This window comes from Camelus bactrianus, chromosome 35, assembly GCF_048773025.1.
Source record: "Camelus bactrianus isolate YW-2024 breed Bactrian camel chromosome 35, ASM4877302v1, whole genome shotgun sequence".
NCBI classification, from domain to species: domain Eukaryota; kingdom Metazoa; phylum Chordata; class Mammalia; order Artiodactyla; family Camelidae; genus Camelus; species Camelus bactrianus.
This window is the reverse complement of record NC_133573.1, coordinates 20,627,488-20,647,025: the sequence shown is the minus strand read 5'-3', so window position 1 is coordinate 20,647,025 and position 19,538 is coordinate 20,627,488. Positions and strand designations below refer to the sequence as shown.

General features: G+C 45.6%; 1 protein-coding gene across 1 annotated transcript; it reads left to right on the top strand.

The window, feature by feature from the left end:
• Positions 1–624: 624 nt before the first annotated feature.
• Positions 625–15,236, top strand: MSRB2 (methionine sulfoxide reductase B2). The gene is made up of 5 exons (XM_074358513.1): positions 625–834; positions 4,460–4,560; positions 7,653–7,729; positions 13,208–13,355; positions 14,214–15,236. The coding sequence occupies exons 1-5, from the start codon at positions 717–719 to the stop codon at positions 14,316–14,318; spliced, it is 549 nt and encodes a 182-aa protein (XP_074214614.1). The 5' UTR covers positions 625–716; the 3' UTR covers positions 14,319–15,236.
• The last annotated feature ends 4,302 nt before the right edge of the window (positions 15,237–19,538 follow it).

Sequence of the window (19,538 nt, the reverse complement as noted above, 5' to 3'; positions counted from 1 at the left end):
ACTTCGGCTTTTTAAAAAATCTGTTATTAACTTAATATGTAGGAGGTAGTGTATTGGGCTGTTTTAATTTGCAACTCTTTACTTATTAGGGAAGCCAAACATTTTCCCAAGGATTTGTTCACTATTTGTATTTTCCCTTGTGCAAACCATCTGCTCATATCCTTTAACCATCTGTCCAGTCAGACCTGAGTATCATCCACATAGATAACATTAATTTTCCTTGCATTCGTAATGGTAAATGGCTGTTGGTTATCACAGCGCTCTCCCTGTTGCTTTCCTATTTATTTTTTCTAACTTGGGACTGTGATGGTTAATTTTATGTGTCACTTTGACTGCGGCACCAGAGACCCAGGTAACTGGTCAAGCATCATCTGGGTGTACCTGAGGCTGTCTCTGGAAGGAATTAGCACTGGTGAACTCTGTAAAGCTGGTGGCCCTCCTCAGAATGGAAGAGGAAACGATCTGGAAAATATTCTGGTAGATTTAAAAAGGTACACTTGCTTTAGGACTAGCCATTCCGTCTGCAGGTACTTAACCTGAGAGAGGTGCAGCAGCGGAGAGGGAGGAGGAGCGGTGTGGCGGCGCGCGAGAGAGAAGAGGAGGCGCCCGGGAAGGAGGCGGGGTGGGGGAGGACGTGGGCGGGGCCCGCGGGCCTGGGCTCGGCGACGCCTGGGGACGCGCCAGGCCGTGGGCTCCGCGGGGCCGCGCGCAGCACCATGGCTCGCCTCCTCCGTGCTCTCGGGCGTCTGCCTTTCCGAGCGGCGCCTGGGCGGGCGGTGCGGTGCCGAGCGGACAGCGGCGGCCTCCGCGCGAGAAGCGGGCCCGGGGACGCAGGTAGGACGCGGGCGTCGCAGGCCGCGCCGCCACCTCCCGGCTTTCGGTTTCGGTTTTCCTTCACTTGCTGGAACTTGGGGGCCCGAATGGTGGTTCTGGATCTTTTTCTTCGGGGCGCCGCTGCTCGCTCACCTCCTCCCGACCGGGACAGCAGGTTGTAAACTTGCAGGGGCTTGGGCGGGGGTCACTGACGCCTGTGAGAATTGGTGGAAAGGTATAGATCCTCTCCCCAAACGTGCTTTTGGGGGAGGGGGGGCAGCATAAAATGTCAGGCTCAGGAGCGCCCAGGTGGAGGACCCCGGTGCTGGGTCAGCAGCCCGACCCCGCGCGTGCTCTTTTGTAACAGCCTTTGGTCTGTTAACACTGTCCCCCTCCTCGACTTGGGTCTTCCAGCGTCCGAGAAGCAGGCAGTTCAGAGTTTGGATGCCTGCGGATTTTCTTCCTGCTCTGCTCTATTTCTCTGTGCGTTTGCAGGAGCCAGGGAAACATGTTGCGTAATAATCCATTCCCCCTTTAGCCTGATAACCATTGTTAGTCAGTGGATGTGAGACCCTCCAGGGAGAAGTGTATTTTCTGCAAAATGCCTTTGGCTGACCTGTGGGATCGGGGCTCGTTTACATTCCAGCCTTCAGCACGGAGTCACCTTTGGAGAACTGCGTCAACTGGCGCTGTATTTCAGATTTATTGCAGGGTAGTCTAGTGCCCCGTGTTGATTGACTTTCTGGGCAACTGCCCAGCTACCCCATCTCTGAATCCAATTGTGTGTCCATTGAAGACATTTAAAGATTCCTATTGCCGCTGAAAATGTATCCAGTCACTTGGAATTCTTTCTATCCTCTGAAGTTTTCAAAATGCAGTGTTAAGTAAATAAAAGCACTGGCACTGGGGCGTGGACACTGATCCAATATGACTTGTGGCCACGGCCTTCAGACCGTGGTGTCTGTAGTCAGCCAGTCTGGTATTTGTCATGTGCCTACCCTGTGCCAGGCGTCGGCATCGTGAGAACCACAGGTGATGGAAACATCACAGTTGTGGGCTGGAGCCCTCTCATACCCCTGTTACAGGGTGGTGGTTTCAGCGGAAATTTGTCCTTCTGTTTGTATTTGCTGCTGTCGGAAACAGCCTAAGGAATTGCCCTGGAATCTAAAGTTCTTCAGCAACATTAAAATTTGGCCAGACACCAAAACATAATAGGAACTTCTTACTTCTCAGACACCGACTCCTGGGAATTTATTCTAAGGGAATAATTCAAAAGAGAACAAAGTTGTATGTGCAGAGATGTTTTTAACAGCACTGCTCTTAAGAACCAGAAACTGGCTATAACCCAAATGTCCATCAGTTAAGGAATGCTTAAGCAAACCATAAAAGTTCAATTCAACAAACTAGTAGGCATCCATTAAAAATGATAGACAGGTAATAGTTCTGTGGTTGAGGCAGCTTCAGCGTGGACAGTGTCACTCACTGGCCCTGTGTCTTTGGGCACATCTTGAACTCTGTAAGTTTACACCTGTTTTGTTTTTTGTTTTTTTATTCTATAAAATAAGAATAATGATAATAGTGGGGTTGTTGTACAGAGTAAATGAAAAAGAGGAACTAAAAATGCTTTATTACAATATTGGCACTTAGGAAGCATACAGTAAGCACGGGTTATAATTACATAAATAAATGGAAAGGATAAAAGCGTAGCTACGGTTAACCTGTGTTGTGGACTTGGGGAAGTTGGGGGCGGGGGGTAAGGGTGAGAAGATGTTGAAAGTGAAGGCGCACTTTTCTCCAGCACTGAGACGTCTGAGATGCACGAGGCATCTGGATTGACAAAGAGCAGAGTAAGAAGTGTCCCAGAGAAGACAATCTGTTGTCGCAGGAAACATTCTTTCTAGAGATACTCTGCTCGGAAGCCATTCTGAGCATAAGGGTAAACCATTTCAGTCACTGTGGTGGGAGGGAAGACTAGTCTGCAGATTAGAGTGGGCTGGGAATTCTTTTTATACCAGTTCCTAACAGGTTCTCTTAGTTTCAGCCAGTATTGAAACGAGGCTGGCTCGTGTGTGACAATTGGTGGTAGAGCAACTTTGGCCAGAAAGGTTAGCAGAGTCAGAAGGAGGTAACCAGTGGGGGGGTCATAGGACCAAGAGTGGGTTTCCTTAAAGGTGGAAAAATTGAAATCCATCTCCTAGAACATATGCCTGGCGAGAAAGCCTGTGCAAATTGCAGCACAGAGAGAGAGAGGACCCCAGTGGACTTGGAGTTTCTCAACGCCTAGTCCCTGGTACAGCCGTGTATCTATCTAATGCCAGAGCAGCTGCGGCCAGACTTTTTGGTAGTGAAGACAGCGAGAGAATGCGGAGAACGACAGGCAGTTCCAAAAGGGCCAGCTCGAGGTACAGAAGATGTGGCCTGAGGACAGAAAACACCTGCACACACACAAAAGGAGACCAGCTCCAAATCCTGCTCTCTCCACGGGGGCCAAGGCTTGTCTCAGCCCTCAGTGGGACCTGCTTGTGTGTCCTGTGAACATGCCCCTGCATTGCTTGCGGTAAAACCGTGAAAAGTTGACCCGTAATGTAATTTCCCTTCGAACTTCAGTTGTTCCTAAATAAGTCTCCTAGGGCTGCCATGACAAAATACCAGCGACTGGGGGGCTTAAACAGCGAACATTTATTTTCTCACTGTTCTGGAGGCTGGCAGTCCCGGGTCAGAATGTTGGCAGGCTTGGTTTCTCCTTGGATCGCAGAAGGCATTTGCTTTGTCTTCTTGCATCCCAGTGTCTCTTTATTTTCATGTAAGGACAACAGTCAGATCGGGTTAGGGCCCATCCTGATGGCATCATAGAAACATAATCACCTCTTTAAAGACACTGTCTCCAAACACCGCCATAAGGATGAGGGCCCTTCCCTGCCACCTCCAGCCCGGTCAGTCATTCCGGCCTCTGTGCTTTCCATCAGACATGCCGGGAGTGCCCAGCCTGTCGCCCCTCGCCCCTGCAGCGCTCTCCTGGGTACTCACATGCGGGGTTTGCTCAGTTCCTTCAGATCTTTGCTGAAACATCACCTACTCACGAAGGCCTTCCTTCACGACTGTTTTAAATTGTGTGTGTAATATACATAAATATCTATACACACACCCCCTCACACTCTCTAATCTCCTTTGTGATTTTTGGGAAAAAATAATCACCTAAAGTTTTATATTCTTTACTTATTTTATCTCGACTCCGTAAGGGCAGTGATTCTTCTCTGTTTTCTTTACCTCTGTATCCCTAGCATCTAGAAGTGTCTGCAGTACAGTAGATGCTCTGTAGATGCGACCAGATGAATGAAGAGATGAATAGTTATTAAATACCAAGGCACTATAATCTACCAGGGGTACAGCTACCTCTTTGGCTTCTGTGGCTCAGCGGGACTGGAAAACTGGCTCTCTACTTGTTACTCATTTCTTCTTAAACTAATGAGTCAATTAAAGCTTTCTGCACCTGAACTTTCTAGTCACTGAGAAGAAAGGGGTGGGAGGGAGGGGAAGGGGAGGCTTACTCTGCTGGGTGATAGTGCACTTGAGGACAGAGGCTAAGGAAGAAGAGGTCATTGTGCCTTTTGGTTTAATTAACAAAAATTCCTATTTGACATTACAGGCTCCCTTACAAAGCGTGGGCCGACTCTCTCCAAGAGCGAGTGGCAGAAGAAGCTGACTCCCGAGCAGTTCCACGTCACCAGAGAAAAAGGGACGGAGCCAGTAAGCCACCCTGATGTACAGTTTCTGGGTCTACGTGTTGGGGTGGGAAGGACAGACTAGAATCTATCTCACTACAAACCCTAACTCGTCATCTGCTCTGCGAATCTGGTCCCCCAGGCTCCCCGCATTGTTCTCTGGGCATCAGTCTCCATCCAGCTGTACAACCAAAAACCTTCCTCTGGACAAACTTCCCTCCATCACCTCGTCAATTCACTCTGCCTCCTAAACAGCCTTCCTATCCCTCTACGTCTCCCTGCAACCCCCACATCTGCACTGGTCCAGGCTCCCACCGTCTCTGGCTTGGGTGCAGGAGCTTCCAGCTGGTCTCCTCACAGCTGTTCTTGCCCCTCACTGCACCGTTCTCTGCACAGCCGCCAAAGAAACCTTCTGAAATCACAGATCTGACTACATCACCCCCTGCTCGAAATTCTTCCCTGGCTTCCCACCACTTTCAAGGTAAAGAGAAGAGTTTAAAACTGGCTAAGAAGGCCCCAAAGGCTCTGGCCCTTACCTCCCACCCGCATCCTCAGATTGGGCCACTTTTCCCCTTGACCTCTGCCCTCGGGCCACGCCACCCTCCGTTGGGCTCTCAGGCGCCCTGGGCCCCCCGCTGCCTCAAGGCTCTTTCACCCTGCGTCCTCCCCGGCCCCCAGCCTCATTCAAATCTGCCTTTCAGCTCTTGGCCCCCATCTCACTCCCACTGGGAAGCCCTTCTCAACCCCGAGCTGTGTTTGCTTTTACTTTCCCTCGTTAGCACTTGCCGTAATCAGTACATCCCTGCATAGAGCGTGGTGCCTGGCGACGGTAGGCGCTCAAAAAATAAGTGGTTGTGAATGTCGAGTGACCACAGGTCAGGAGGTGGACATGTGATTGAAACTGCATTCAGCAACTCGGCTTTCTTTCATTTCCTGAGAGACCAGCCCTCTGTGGTTCTTCATTATAATCCCATTTCACAGTGTTGCATTTCCCAGCAAGTAGTCTTGTCTTAGGCCCAAATATGGCCTGAATTTAGTAGTCCCTGCCAAATTCTGGACGCTGTGCATGTGCTTATGGACTTATAATCATGGTCTCACCCTCAACTTCAGTGCCGATGCTAAAGCCATTGGACAGGCCAGCAGATCCCAGTCGATTCTCATGAAATACTGGTATTTTTGAAAACTTCCTGAGGGTGGGATTTTAATAAAGGCTTCAGTGGGCAGGAGACCACATTAGCCATTGCGCAGATAGCGCCCGGGAGCCACACGTGGTCCTCTGTGCAGTGGTGTGTATTCCCAGAGTAGTCTATGCCCACCCTGTCGGAGGGGCAGGGCCAGGCAGGGTTCGGAGCTGGAGATGGCATCCTGGAGACGTGCCAGATGTTCAGCAGCATAAATGTGTGGGAGTCTCAAACAGATGGCGTCATATACTCTTCGTTTGGCTGTTTTACAAAATGAGCGTCATCCATTATTTTAAGTGATGTTATAAACCCCTTTCAGCTGATCCGTCTCCACATTGAACTCTTCAGAATGTTGCAGAACTACGGCCTCAGTCAGCTCCGTGAGGCCAAGGAAAGAGAAGTAAGACACCTAAGCTTTCTCTTTGGTGACTTCAAGTCCAGTTGCACATGGTTTCTTACTGGGCACCAGTAATTTGCTAGCCCTCTGCTAGGTACAGTGAAGGGGTTTACAGCCTGGTTGAGTGATAACTAAACGTCAAATAGCGATAGAAGGCAGGTTTTGTGCGCATCATTCTCTTCATTCCAGATCTGCCACCTGCAGGCTTCACTCTGCTCTGAGCTCTGGGAAGACTAACCATTCAAGGGGACAGGCCGTAAAAAGACCAGCTCACTACTGTTTGGGTGTCTGCAGCCAGTTTAGGGTTTTTAAAGAGGGAAAACATCCAGATGTGCCCTTGGTGGGCACAACAGGTTAACTTGAAATTGTCCATTATGCAGCTCCCTGAAAATGTGCCCTTAATCCTCCCACAGGGAGTTGGAATGTCTGACCTGTGGATCTGTTGAGGTGGGAGACCCAGAATGGGCTGAGAGGGCCGCTTATTTCCCGAGTCCGCTTTGGGACTTGGTGACCCATCCTGTGTCTCAGTTTCTTTTCCATAAGTGGGGACAGTGGTTGTCACCGGACACCGCTGGTGGATCTTCACAGTTGGCTCATGCGAGAGTTTCTTTTTCTTGAATTTCCTTTGACAGAGGAGATGACAAAAGGAATTGGGCAAAAAATGGTCTCCCCCCCCCCCATGAGGTCAGTTTACAAACTAGCATTTTTTTTTTAAATATTAGATTTGGCTCACTCATTGCTTCAAGTCTCCTTGTGTCCCTCTTGGAACCTGCAAACTCTTTAAGCCACAATTAATATAGTAATTTCATCTGAGTAGTGACTTAGGCACTGGGAGAATCTAGCTCATTATTTGGCATTTATTAAGTATCCTAAACACCACGTGAAGCATACTAAGGGCACAACCCCAATCTCACCGGGCTTTGCTTTTTAATGTATCTCTATCCTGTCTTTAATGGGAGATTTCACAGTGTTTCAGACAGTGGACTCGATTTCTGTTGTACTAATAACTCTTAAAATGGAGACCGAGATCTTACACAGTCCAGAGGCCTGTTCTCTTGTTTTTTTCACAGGCTTTGATGTTTTATTTTTTTTAAGGTCTTTTAAAAAAATTTTTTTTTAATTGAAGTACCATCAGTTACAGTGTGTCAATTTCTGGTGCACAGCACAGTGTCCCAGTCATGCATATACATACATGTATTCATTTTCATTTTTTTTCATTAAAGGCTATTACAAGATATTGAACATAGTTCCCTGTGCTATATGGGCTTTGATGTTCTTGGATGAAAGTTGCTATCTAAATACAAAGCATGATTAACGTCATAATTTGAATATTTGGCACCATGTTGGCCAGTTTGTAAACAAGCCTGCAGGCTGCTTCCCTGGGCACCTGGTAATGTTCCTTCTGGTGATATTTGTACTTTGTCAAATTAGTACAAAAATTCCTTTATCTGGGGACTTAATCTTGGATTTAGATCTACTGTATCATGTCCTGCCAGTGTTATGAGAAACCTGAAGATGGTGTGTCTAATTTACTTTCAGCCTTTCAGTGGAATCTACCTGAATAACAAGGAATCAGGGATGTATCACTGCGTGTGCTGTGACAGCCCACTCTTCAGGTGAGAGAAAGGATCGAGAGGTACTGAAAGAAAATAAACCTCTAACTTCTTACAGCTCTGTCTCTTTGCGGCCTTGGATAAATACATCCCCATGTTTTTAATTGCCCATCTCATTTGGCCTGGTTGCTATAAAAAAGGGGTGTACATATAAAACTCTTGCCTGTCTTGATTATTTCTAGCATTTAGAGCAATTCACAAGACTTAGCCTATGTTCTTTCTTTCTGTATCTCCAAGAAATAACAAAAAAATAAAAATTGGTGGGCACCTTAGGATAAAGCTATTAGAATTTTTTTCTTGGGGAGGTATTTAAAGAAATCTGAACCATAATGGCATTTGCCTGGCCATGTGATTAAAACTGTATCTCTCCCAGGAAAAAATGGGTTTATAATTTAATTTAGGAAATGTAGAATTTTATGAGGATAGATTCGCCACAGTGCTTGACAGCAGTGAATACCATGCCGTCTCCTGCGTAGCTAAAAGTAAATTTAATTGTCCCTTGATTTCAAAGCCTCTTTTAAGTCAATCAGGATCTGAAATCTCTCAACAAAGGCTTTTTTGTTTAGACATGCAGGAAACAGCCTTAAAAAAGTAGATTCGATGAAGAAAGGAAAACATCTTTGAAGTCCTGTTTTTCAGAACTTCAAAGATGTTTTCCTTTCCTCCGCATCAACCCTAAATTGGTTTAGAATAAAATATAAATCAAGCCAGCTCTGTGAATCTTCCATTAGGCACTGCTTCATTTGGGCTTTGCTCAGACCCGGCTTTCCTGAGCTGCTGGCTGCTAATGTGGGCTGAATTTGGTAAGCCAGACCCCGCCTGCAAGGATGGTGAACGATTAGGATTGATTTTCCTTCATGCTCAAGGAAAGACGGGGCTTTGCCCAGATTCACTTACTCTGTCAGTGGCTGGTTAGGGGACAGCTAAGGTGGCAGTCAGCCCAAGATGGCCTGGGGAACACTAGGAGACGTAGGTTAAGTTTGACATCGTAAAGTGAGTGCACATTTCTGAGCCACTTGTTACTCTTTGACCTTTGGTTCTGTTAGAAGGGGAGAAGTGGGATGTTGAGATGGCCAACCTGCTTTTAGCCAAAGAACCACGTTGTGAAAGTATAAAGGACGGCCTTGTGACTATGTGGTAACCAGCCAGATGTTCTGTTTCTGTCTTTAGACTGCGAAAGCTAAAAATGCAAGATCGTTCTTACAAGAGTGTGTTCCTGCCTCTTAAGTCTTTGGTATCCCAGTTTCTGCAACTGTAAAGATGACATTTTCTTCCTACCCCGTTCCAACCATCCCACCCCTCACCAAGCACACTCAGTCAGGGAATCACAGAACACTGGGGCAGGGAGGGGCCTGAGAGATCAGAGCAAAAAGCTTTGCCCAGTAAAACTTTCTGCAATGATGTTCTGTATCTACTTCTTCCACTATGGTAGCCACCAGTCACATGTGGCTATTGAACACTCAAACTGAGGCTGGTGGGACTGAAAAAATGAATTTTTAATTTTATTTATGTTTAATTAATTTAAACTTAAAAGGCCACATGTGACCAGTAGCTACTTTATTAACACAATGCTAGTCCAAATTAGGGAAGTTGAATGACCATCTTCAGGTCACTGAGGTAGTAAAGTGGCCAAGATTAGCTAGAAGACCAGCCAATTCTCCAAAAGCCCTTTTTACCAAGTGGCCAGTTTACTGACCTGCCAACTTGCCAGCCTATTTGTTTCCTTTTAATCATTTAGTTTTAGTTGCTGTTTCCGTTTGTGTTTCTTAAGGACTTTTGAGTTAGTTCCATTTTTTTTCCCCTCCTACTGCTGCTGCAGCTGAGACTGAGAAAAATAAGAATATATTCATAAGACTCTTTCTATGTTCCAGAATGTACTCTTAAAGATGCATTTGTTTATAGGAGAAACAGTGTAGTAGAGTGGCTACATCTATAGATGTACATCCTGGCTCCACTGCTGTGTGGCCTTGGGCAAGTTTCTTAACCTCTCTGTGCCTCAGTTTCCCCACCTATAAAATGAGGGTGATAGTTGTACTGAATTCATAAAGTTGTTGGAGGATTAAGTGAATTATGAGTTAATGCATGTGAAAGCACCAGAGCAATGCCTGACATGTGCCAAGCCCCCAGTTCACATTAGCGGTGATATCTTCTTAGAGACAGATCCTTCTTAGGGCTGTATACGTGAATGTGTCTTTGATAATGAGGAACTCTTGAGAATCTCTTCTAATTAATGAGAATCTATGAATGAAGTCTCTATTCCTGACGGTGCTTCCCATTTAAGAGGATAGACAGCCTTACATATTCTTGTTTGACCTCTCATTTTCCCTCTCTCTCTGTCCCCAGTCTCCAGCCTCAGTAATGGAGAATAGGGGTCGAGAAGAAATAAACATTCCTTCAGATGCTTGTACAGAGTCAAAACAAGGTGACAAGTCAACCGAAATGAAATAGTTAAAGCATCAAGTGGATGAGGGGCCGCTGCCTCTTGGCCACTGGGCTCCTTGCTGCCTCACTCTGGACCAGCACGGTGCACGTCCTGGGGGAGCTGCTGACTCCAGTTGAGAGACTATTAATCCAGGGTGTCCAGGTCAAGAGCCCTCAGGAGATGTTATCACTCCCTTGGGAACTTCATACTGTCGCTTTGTTAACCTTGGAATTATGTGACTTTGCTCCCTTCCCTGCTTCCTCTATCCGCCTTCCTCCCGCAACCCAAGCACCAACTCTGGAAGCGTTTATTAAATTCTACTGTGGGATCACGTGTTTTGTGGTCATAAATCTTCTTAGACTAGAAGGAAACTGAGAGCCTGACATTAGTTCCCTTTTTACAGAGCATCCTGACATCCACCCTCCAGGTCAGTGACCAAGTGACACATTTACATTTTGTGTGCTCCCGCTCCTTCAAATTTTTATTTATTTTTTGGGGGGGGGTAGGTAATTAGGTTTATTTATTTATTTTTGGAGGAGGTACTTGGCGTTGAACCCAGGACCTCATGCATGCTAAGCAGGCACTCTACCACTTGAGCTGTATTATATCCCCCCTCCTCCGCTCCTTCAAACTAATGGGAATTCCTCTACCATGTGTGTGGCCACTTATCACCAAGTGCCTCTGCTCTTGGTTTGGGGGCCATGGAATTTCCAGAAATGAAGACAGAAACAAGGCAAATAAGCAGAAAACAAAACTAAACAAAAGAAACACCTCTTAGAGTGTATGAGTGAAGATGACCCAGAATGGTTTTAGTGTTTCAGCGGTGGGCCTTCCAATCTGCCAATCATTTCAGTATATATGTTGGAATTTCTAATTGGCCTTAATATTGAAGTTTCCACTCTTAAATTAAATATGATGGGCCTCTTATACTACCCAGTAAAATCTCCAGATTCTGTTAATTGCATCAGTAAAAGTTGTCTGTTGCCCATAAAATGTTTAAATGACTTTTTATTAGTCTTTGATTCATTTAAAAAATTATTATATTTATAATTGTCCATCAAAATTCCTTTAATGATCACTAGTTTACATATAATGTTGAGGATGGAAAAGCTATGATTAAAAGATACTTAAAATGGTTTTCTCTGGACCACAGTGGCCTGGATGAATATTTTTGAACCCTTGGAAAAGAAAAGGAGTTGGAAAGAACCCAATCTGAATGTGCAGATATTTCACATTGGACCCAGGTGCTCAAATTTCATGGATATGTTATTAATAATAGTAATGATATTAAAAATAATTGCTACTGACTTAGGTACCATGTGCCCGACACTATACTAAAAACACTAAAAATAGAAAGAATCTCAGTTAATCCTCTCAGCAACCCTGTGAGATAACAAAGCCATTACCATTCAGAGGCTTTATGAGATTAAACACCTTGCCAAAGTCACCTAGACATAATAGGCCGAGCCTGGATTCACACCCAGGTCTCTCTGAAGTCAACCGCAGAGTTCAATCTGTGGTTCTTAAAAGAGTTCCTGGGATTTTTTAGGGACTCTTCGAGGTGCTCCCCCTTCTAAGCGTGTAACCACATTCTCTTCCAACACTTCAGTGAAAATGACACTGCAGCAGCTTGAATGCACAGGCGCATATGAAGAGTTGGTTGTCTTTTTTAAAAGCTAGACATTAAAGAAATTTGCAAAATTATAAAACAGTGCAACTCTTCTTGCTAAAGGTTTGTTTCAGTTTGGAAAATAAATAATCTGTTGTAAACATAGGTTATTTGTGTTAACATGTAGTGAATTTATTATTTTTCAAAATAATTTAATGCATACATGTTTTAAAAACCCTCACTTGTAATTTCTAACTTGTTAAGTATTGATAGGCATTACTCATGTAAACAGAAGCTCTCAGAGATTCTCAATAATTTTTTATTACGGAAGAGTCCTAAGACCAGGATGTTTGAGAATTGCTGTCTTACACTAGATGATTTCTGCTGAGGTTTCTGCTCTAAACTCAGCTTCCTTCTGTGCTCATAGTGTAGGGATTTGATTATTTGCTACTTTTTCCCCCTCTTGACTCAGTTTTTTGGCTTTTTTGTTTTTTGTGTGTGGTGGGTTTTTTTTTTGTTGTTTTTTTTTTGCAGAGTTTCAGTTCATTTCCCGTCTGTCTTCCTCCAATAGAGAGAGCCATTTCCCTGCCATTTAAAATTTTTAAATTTGTTTTCCTAGTGCAACTGAAGGGAGCTCATCTTTCAGGACACGTAGACAGTGGGTCTTTGATGAGCAGACTTGCTGTTGCCTCCTCCCCCTCTTGTGGCTCCTCTGCTCCCGCCCCCCACCCTGGAACCCTCAGCATCGTTCAGCCTTTTGGGGCTTCCCCAGGAAGGTCTCTGCACTGCAGGGATGAGTCTGGGTGCCCAGGCTTATTCATTACCACGTGCTCCACGGCACAGCTCCTTAAACCCTCAGGACATCTCTATAACATAGATATTATTATCCCCGAGTTACAGATGAGAAAACTGAGGCTTGGAGAGGTTAAGCAGCTTGTCCAGTTTCTCACACCCAAGAAGGCAGAGGCAGCTCTTGACTCCCGAAGGCAGGCAGGCTTGTGTTTAGACGACCCGAAGTCCCTAGTGCTGGTGACGGCTGTTTTGTGCATTCTCATGCTTCTCTGATGTGCGAAACTCACAATTCTCTCCTTCGACTGCTGTTACTTCATTTTGATTTCCCCCTTTTCTACATTCAGAACACATGGATTTGACCTATTTCCTAATATGCAACAGTTCACAAAGCTTCTCATGTTTATAGTCCTTGTCAGACATCAAGAGGGGTGCCTTTAGCATCAGAGGAGCAAGAAACCTGACGTGACGAGACAGCATGTTTAATAGGGGAGATCAGTGGGCAGAATTCCTGGGGAGCCGGCTGTTCACGGAACTGGCCCCGGGATCGGGCAGAGGAGGAGAGAATCGGCTCCTGCTCGGGAGAAAGATGAGTTGGGGGCAGAAAATGCTCTTTGTACGTTGGTAACAGCAGCTGGAGTGTTGTGAACGTCTGGCACAGCTCTGAGAAGAAGTACTGCTCGGGCACTGGGTGGCCTTCATTCTCTGAGGCTCACGGGACGTCTGGCTCCGATGAGAGTAACACAGGGATCCTGAGACGCGTGGACACCTCGTTGGGACCAGCTCGCATGGAGGTTGTCTGCAAGCAGGTGATGTCTTTGTTTTGTTGTCCCCGATGCTGCCCCAAGTGCCACAGAGAGCTCTCTTGTCCTCGCACATCTGCTGTTAACACCCCGGGAGTGCTTCTGTCATGGAAGCACTTTGGGTTTCTCCCATCCTGCCACTCCCCCTCTCCCATCCTCTGAGCACTGCAGGTAACAGAAGGAGCCTTTCCTGGCTCTGGCCTCGCAGAGATGGGAGCAGAGCAAGGCTCTGAAGGAGTCAGTCTTTCACATTCTGCTGAGCAGGGACAGGCAGCATCTGTCCGCCCCCTCCCCACGCTGCAGAGCGTCCCAACAGGCAGAGCAACGCGGCAGGTGACATCAGTGCGTTGCTCCTCCTGTGAGCCTGGTAGGAGGGAGTGGCTTAAATCCAGGCAGCAGATTCATTTTGATATCCTCAGGTGCTCAAATGTTCTGGTTTTGTAAGACACCAGAGGCAAGCAGATAAACACAGTTTAGTCTTGGCTTCAGTAAACAGCAATAATACCCTGGCTGAAGATTGTTGACTTCTTACCCAGGAATTGTTCTTCTTATGCATTACGTCCATGAGTCATCACAACAGCTCTATTATGTAGGTATAATTATCATCCCCATTTTATAGGTGAGTAGATCAAGGCCTAAGTTAAATCACTTGCTCACATTCTCAGTGGTTAAGTAGAAAGCTGTTTACCACCACTGTGTTCTGCATCCTTTCATTTCTTAATCAAATTCAGATATGATAGACTTTTTTCCCCCAACAGTGATGTCAAGGACCGGAGTGGGGCGGCCATGTGGGGTTCATCTGTCTGGTTTTCCATAAAGAGCCTTGTCCCAGCTCAGAGATGACCAAGTGTTCTCTCCTTGCAGTGCGAAGCTCACCTTGGCCATGTGTTTCCTGATGGACCTGGGCCTGCTGGCCAGAGGTTTTGCATCAACAGCGTGGCACTCACGTTCAAACCAAGGAAACGCTGACTGTCTCCAGTAGTCCCCTTCCCTTGCCACGCCCTCATTGGCAAACTCACTTTGATTCGGTCAGAGGCTGTGCTAAATTGTACATCCAGAGGCTGGGTTGTACATCTGAGAAAGCTCAGTCTACCTCTGATCTTCCAACATGAAGGTCATCTCCTAAAACAGTTTGAACTTTTAATCTCTGCTCATAAAACTGATGAAAAGCAGTGCTCTGCCTTTCAGAGGCTTTCCACTAGGGTTTTAGCACCTGCCCCACACAGATCCCATATTCACCAAATGTGTTAAGAGGAAAACTAGCCATTTATTTAGGGGCCCCAAGTCTCTGTCAAATGCTCCTGCTCATTTCCGTGTCCCCTGACAGATGTACCCCTTTGTGGGTACAAACCCTAAATTCTCAGGCTCTTGGCAGAGTTCAGAATTGGCCAGTGACCCCAGGACAGAAGGGGCTCTCTGGGGTTCTCCCCTCTCTGAAGTTGTGGTAGACAGAACAGTGGCTCCCCAAAGATGTCTGTATCCTTACCCCCAGACCTGTAAATACATGACTTTCATGGTAAAAAGGGTCTCTGAAGAGGTGAGTGAGTTAAAGACCTTGATAGAGAGAGATTAACCTGGATTATCTGGATGGTCCATTCTAATCACACGAGTCCTTAGAAGTAGAGAACCTTTCCTGGCTGGGATCAGAGAGAGAGGTGATGAAGGAAGAAGGGTCAGAGATACTGCATTGCTGGCTTTGAAGGTGGAGGAAGAGGACCACGAGCCCAAGAATGCGAGTAGCTTCTAGGAGCTGGAAAAGGCACGGAAGCAGACTCTGCCCTAGAGCCTCCAGAAGGAACGCAGGCCTGCTGACATCTGTCCTACCCCAGGGAGACCCTTTTCCAGACTTCTGTGTCACTGTGAGATAATAAACGTGTGTTGCCTTAAGCCACCCAGTTTGTGACTGTTTGTTACAGCAGCAACAGAAAACTGATACAGGAGTCAGCCCCTGTAGCTCTCATTCCCTCAGAACCTTTCTGCCTTTAATTATTACTTAATAATTTATAAATGAATCAATTTAATAAATATGTATAAATTGATCATTTCTGTATGTTGCCTAGCCCTTCTGCTCGTTCTGGATAGGAGTGCTGATTTGCTGCTGCCTCATGGTCTTAGTCTCCAGAGCATTTTGACTTTGCCCTCACGAACATCCCTGTGAGGAAGACAAAGACAGTATGTTTCTTTCCAATTTTGTGTAAGACCGGAAGCTCAGGAGGGTTGGATGAATTATTCCAAATTAGATAATGCAGGAAAAGCCAAGTCAAGCCTACCACACAGGTCTCTAGGCAACACTGCCAGTCCTCTTTCTGTTCTAATTCCTAGGACTCAAAGTCAGAATCAAGGACCCCTATTTTTTTTTTTAACATTTTTTATTGATTTATAATCACTTTACAATGTTGTGTCAAATTCCAGTGTAGAGTACAATTTTTCAGTTATACATGAACATATATATATTCATTGTCACATTTTTTGTCTGTGAGCTACCATAAGATCTTGTGTATATTTCCCTGTGCTATACAGTATAATCTTGTTTATCTATTCTACAATTTTGAAATCCCGTCTATCCCTTCCCACCTTCCACCCCCTTGGCAACCACAAGTTTGTATTCTATGTCTATGAGTCTATTTCTGTCTTGTATTTATGCTTTGTGGGGTTGTTTTGTTTGTTTTGTTTTGGTTTGGTTTTTTTTAGATTCCACATATGAGCGATCTCATATGGTATTTTTCTTTCTCTTTCTGGCTTACTTCACTTAGAATGACATTCTAAGGACCCCTATTTTTAAAATTATTTATATACAGTTACTTTAAGTGAAGGATTTGCCGAATGTTAGTAATTTCATACAATCATATAACCTCTGCCACAATCAAGGTAGAGAACAATTCCCTTACCCTAAAATAAATGAACCCCTCCTCTCCCCCTGACCTCAGCCAGCTACTGAGATTTCTGTCACTAGAGCCTTGCCTTTTCTAGAATTCTGTATACATGGAAACATGTAGCTTGGGGCCTTCTGTATGTGAAGCCTTTCACTTGGCCTAACAGTTTTGAGATGTGTCCGTGTTATATTGTGATCTGTTCCTCTTTGTCGCTGAGTAGTATTCCGTAGCATACCCATGGGTAAACAACATTATCTGTCCACCAGTTAATGGACATTTGGGTTGCCTCCACTTTGGGTGGTTATAGATAATGATGCTACAAACATTTATATACATGCCGTTGTATGGATATTCACTTCCATAGAAATGGAAGTGAAATGCACGTTTAACTTCTTGAGATGCTGTGTGTTCTTCCGAATTGGCTGTCCCATTTTGTATTCCCAACAGCACATGAACATCCAGTTGCTTCACATCCTTGACAGCACTCCCTCTTTTTCCCCTACAGATAGCCAGTGGCCCCAGCACCATTTGGTGAAGACTTTCCCAAATGTCCTTGACATTTTTACAAAAATTAATTTACCATGTAAGGGTGGGTCTGTTTTGGATCCTGTGTTCCATTGCTATGTCTGTATCCTTATGGCAACGTGTGATTATTCCCTTAGAACTAGCGCTGTCCTTTTTTTTCAAAATTGTTCTGGCAATGCTGATTATTTTTGCATTTCCGTATAAATTTTAAAACTATCTTGAATATATAGTTCCGTGTTGGGAGACTGACGCTGAAATAATGTTGAGTCCTCCAGTCTACGAGTTTGGTATATGTCTCTTCCATTTATTTATTTTCAGTATTTTTTAGCTTGCAGTGTGTGATTTTTATGCTTATTTTGTCAAATTTATCCCAAAGTAGTTCAGTTTTCCTAATGCTATTATAAACTGTTTAAATTTCACATTCTGAATTGTTTAGGGCTATGCTAGAAAAATACAATTAGTTTTTGTAATAGCACAAGGATGTTTCTCAAGGCTTATCCTGGCTTGATTCTGCCCTGGCATAGGCAGTAAACAGCATTATCCATCCCCCTTGACTCAAGGGAGATTCAAACACATTGTATTACCAATGAGCTTGAGATTCCCAGGTCTGTCAACCCACTGACATTGTAACCTGTCCTGTGAGACGCCACTGGGGCTTGAGGACTCCAGGGAAAGGCCACTTTCTCACTCAATATGCCAGCAAGGGTGGAATTCTTCAAGGGTAGTCCACAGGCTTGCGGTCCACGCTGGTCCAGTTTCCTGTCCTCAGACTCTCTGGCCTTTCTCCCGTATTAAAAAGCAGTATTGAGGGGCTCCGGAGGCTACTTCTGGGGAGCAGGCACGTGAGGCTAGGAAGCTTCCCCTCCTTTCCCCTGAGTTGGGGGCATCAGGTGAGGCTGCCTCCCTGCCTGTGTTGGGAAGGGAGCTTTGTGTCTGGGAAGTTATCCAAGACCAGGTCCTGGGAACTCAGAGCACCCTGGATGCCCGGATGCCCTCAGGTCTGACCCTTCATCCCCCTTCCCTGAGAGTCACGGACAAAAGGATAATTCCTGTTGCATTCCGATGCTGCTTATGGGGAGGGGGTGGCAAGACGTGAGGATGGGGGAGTATTCCTAGTGATGGGAGCGTTTGGCTGATGGGTAACTGTTTACAGCAGCTTGTTTCTTTCTAGCCTGCACCCCTTGAAATCATTTTCTTTGTAAATGTTAAATGCCATGTGAAAAAAAAAATAAAGCCAACCTTGATTGCTCTTCTTTGTACTTCAATCAGCAGCATGTTAGCCTCTGAATAAACTGTAATTCCTTCCCTGCTCCTGTAAGGAGAGCATTTAGGCCACATTTAAATATATATATATATCTTTGTAGGGGTCTCAAGACCAATTAGCAATTAAAAGCATCCATTTCCTACTCTGTAAACACGGCTGCTTGATTGATTTCCATCCCAGGCACTGCTTCGCTCTGGGTCATCCTTCTCACCACTTCCCCAGCTCTTGGCATCAGTGGAGGCCTCTCGAGTGTTGTGAGGTCGCTCTTGGTGTTTGTGAATCTCTTAGTGCATCATTAACTTGAGGACCAAACTTGATGCCTTTTCCTAACATGCTTCTGTGGGTCCCCAGCACTCCACTCCCCACTCCACTGCTGGGGACTGACTCTCAGACCCCGAGGGGCAGCCCATGCTGTCACTTTGCATCTAGGAGCCTCTCCAGCCTCACCCTTGTCCTTGTGGGTACCCCAGAGGGTGTAGGAAGAGGGGGATGAAAATGGGGAGGGGCAGGGTGCCCCGTACAGGGGTGGACACCGAGGAGAGTCACCAGGAGGTGGTGCAATGGAGAAAGGCTCCCAGCAGGAGTGGAGCCTCCCTGCCCTGGGCCTGGGGTCTGAGTCAGGAATGGAAGGAGGAACCCCTTTAAGAGGCCCAGGCTGAACATCTCCACTGAGCCTAAGACACACATCATCTTGGGATCCTAGGCCAAACTATGGTTCCAGGGTGGGAACAATGACTGCGCTGGCAGAGCTGCTCCCGGGGCCTCCTCCCCCAGCTGGAGACTCGGGCCTTCCATTAGCTGGGCAAGAACAGCCTGAGGGGCCCCTGTCACCTGGACACAATGAGATACCACATGCCCTACAAAATGCCTTCAGGGACTTCAGTGAAACCTCAATCATGGTTTCAGTCTAAGTTCAGCAGAGCTTCCAGAATGTCTGAGCAAAGTGTCCCATTGTTTTGCCATGGACAGGAGGCCGCCAGGAGCCCAGGGACCCCCCCCACCCCCACCACGGCAGTCTATACTTAAGAAAAGTGGTTCAGATTCATTCAAAAACAAATAGGTTATGGCGCCAAATAACCAATGGTAAAAGAGTAGTTTACAAAATTAAGTAAAAAAGCAGTAAAGAGTAAACACAAACAAGCAAAAAATTTCTGGCAACCTTTTATAAGCCTTTCACCTACAGAGATCGTTTTCCTATCAATCCCTCTTGAAATGTAGCTGTGTCCGGGGACACAACATTGCAAACTGACTATACTTCAATAAAACATACATATACAAAACCCAACCCAAAACAAAAATTATAAGTGTTTTATAATTGTAATCTGCAGAATTTCTTCCTTGATGTCACAAAAATGATGGTGCATCTTATGGTTGACAACGTTTCAGATTTTATGAACTGTGGGAGCCTGGTTAGAATTGATTTGAAAAGCACAAGTAAGAAGCAATAAGAAAAAAGGCTGAAAAGGTAAACAGGTGGACAGACCCAGGTATATTATGTAAAGGTACTGGGGTTTTATCCTGAGTGTA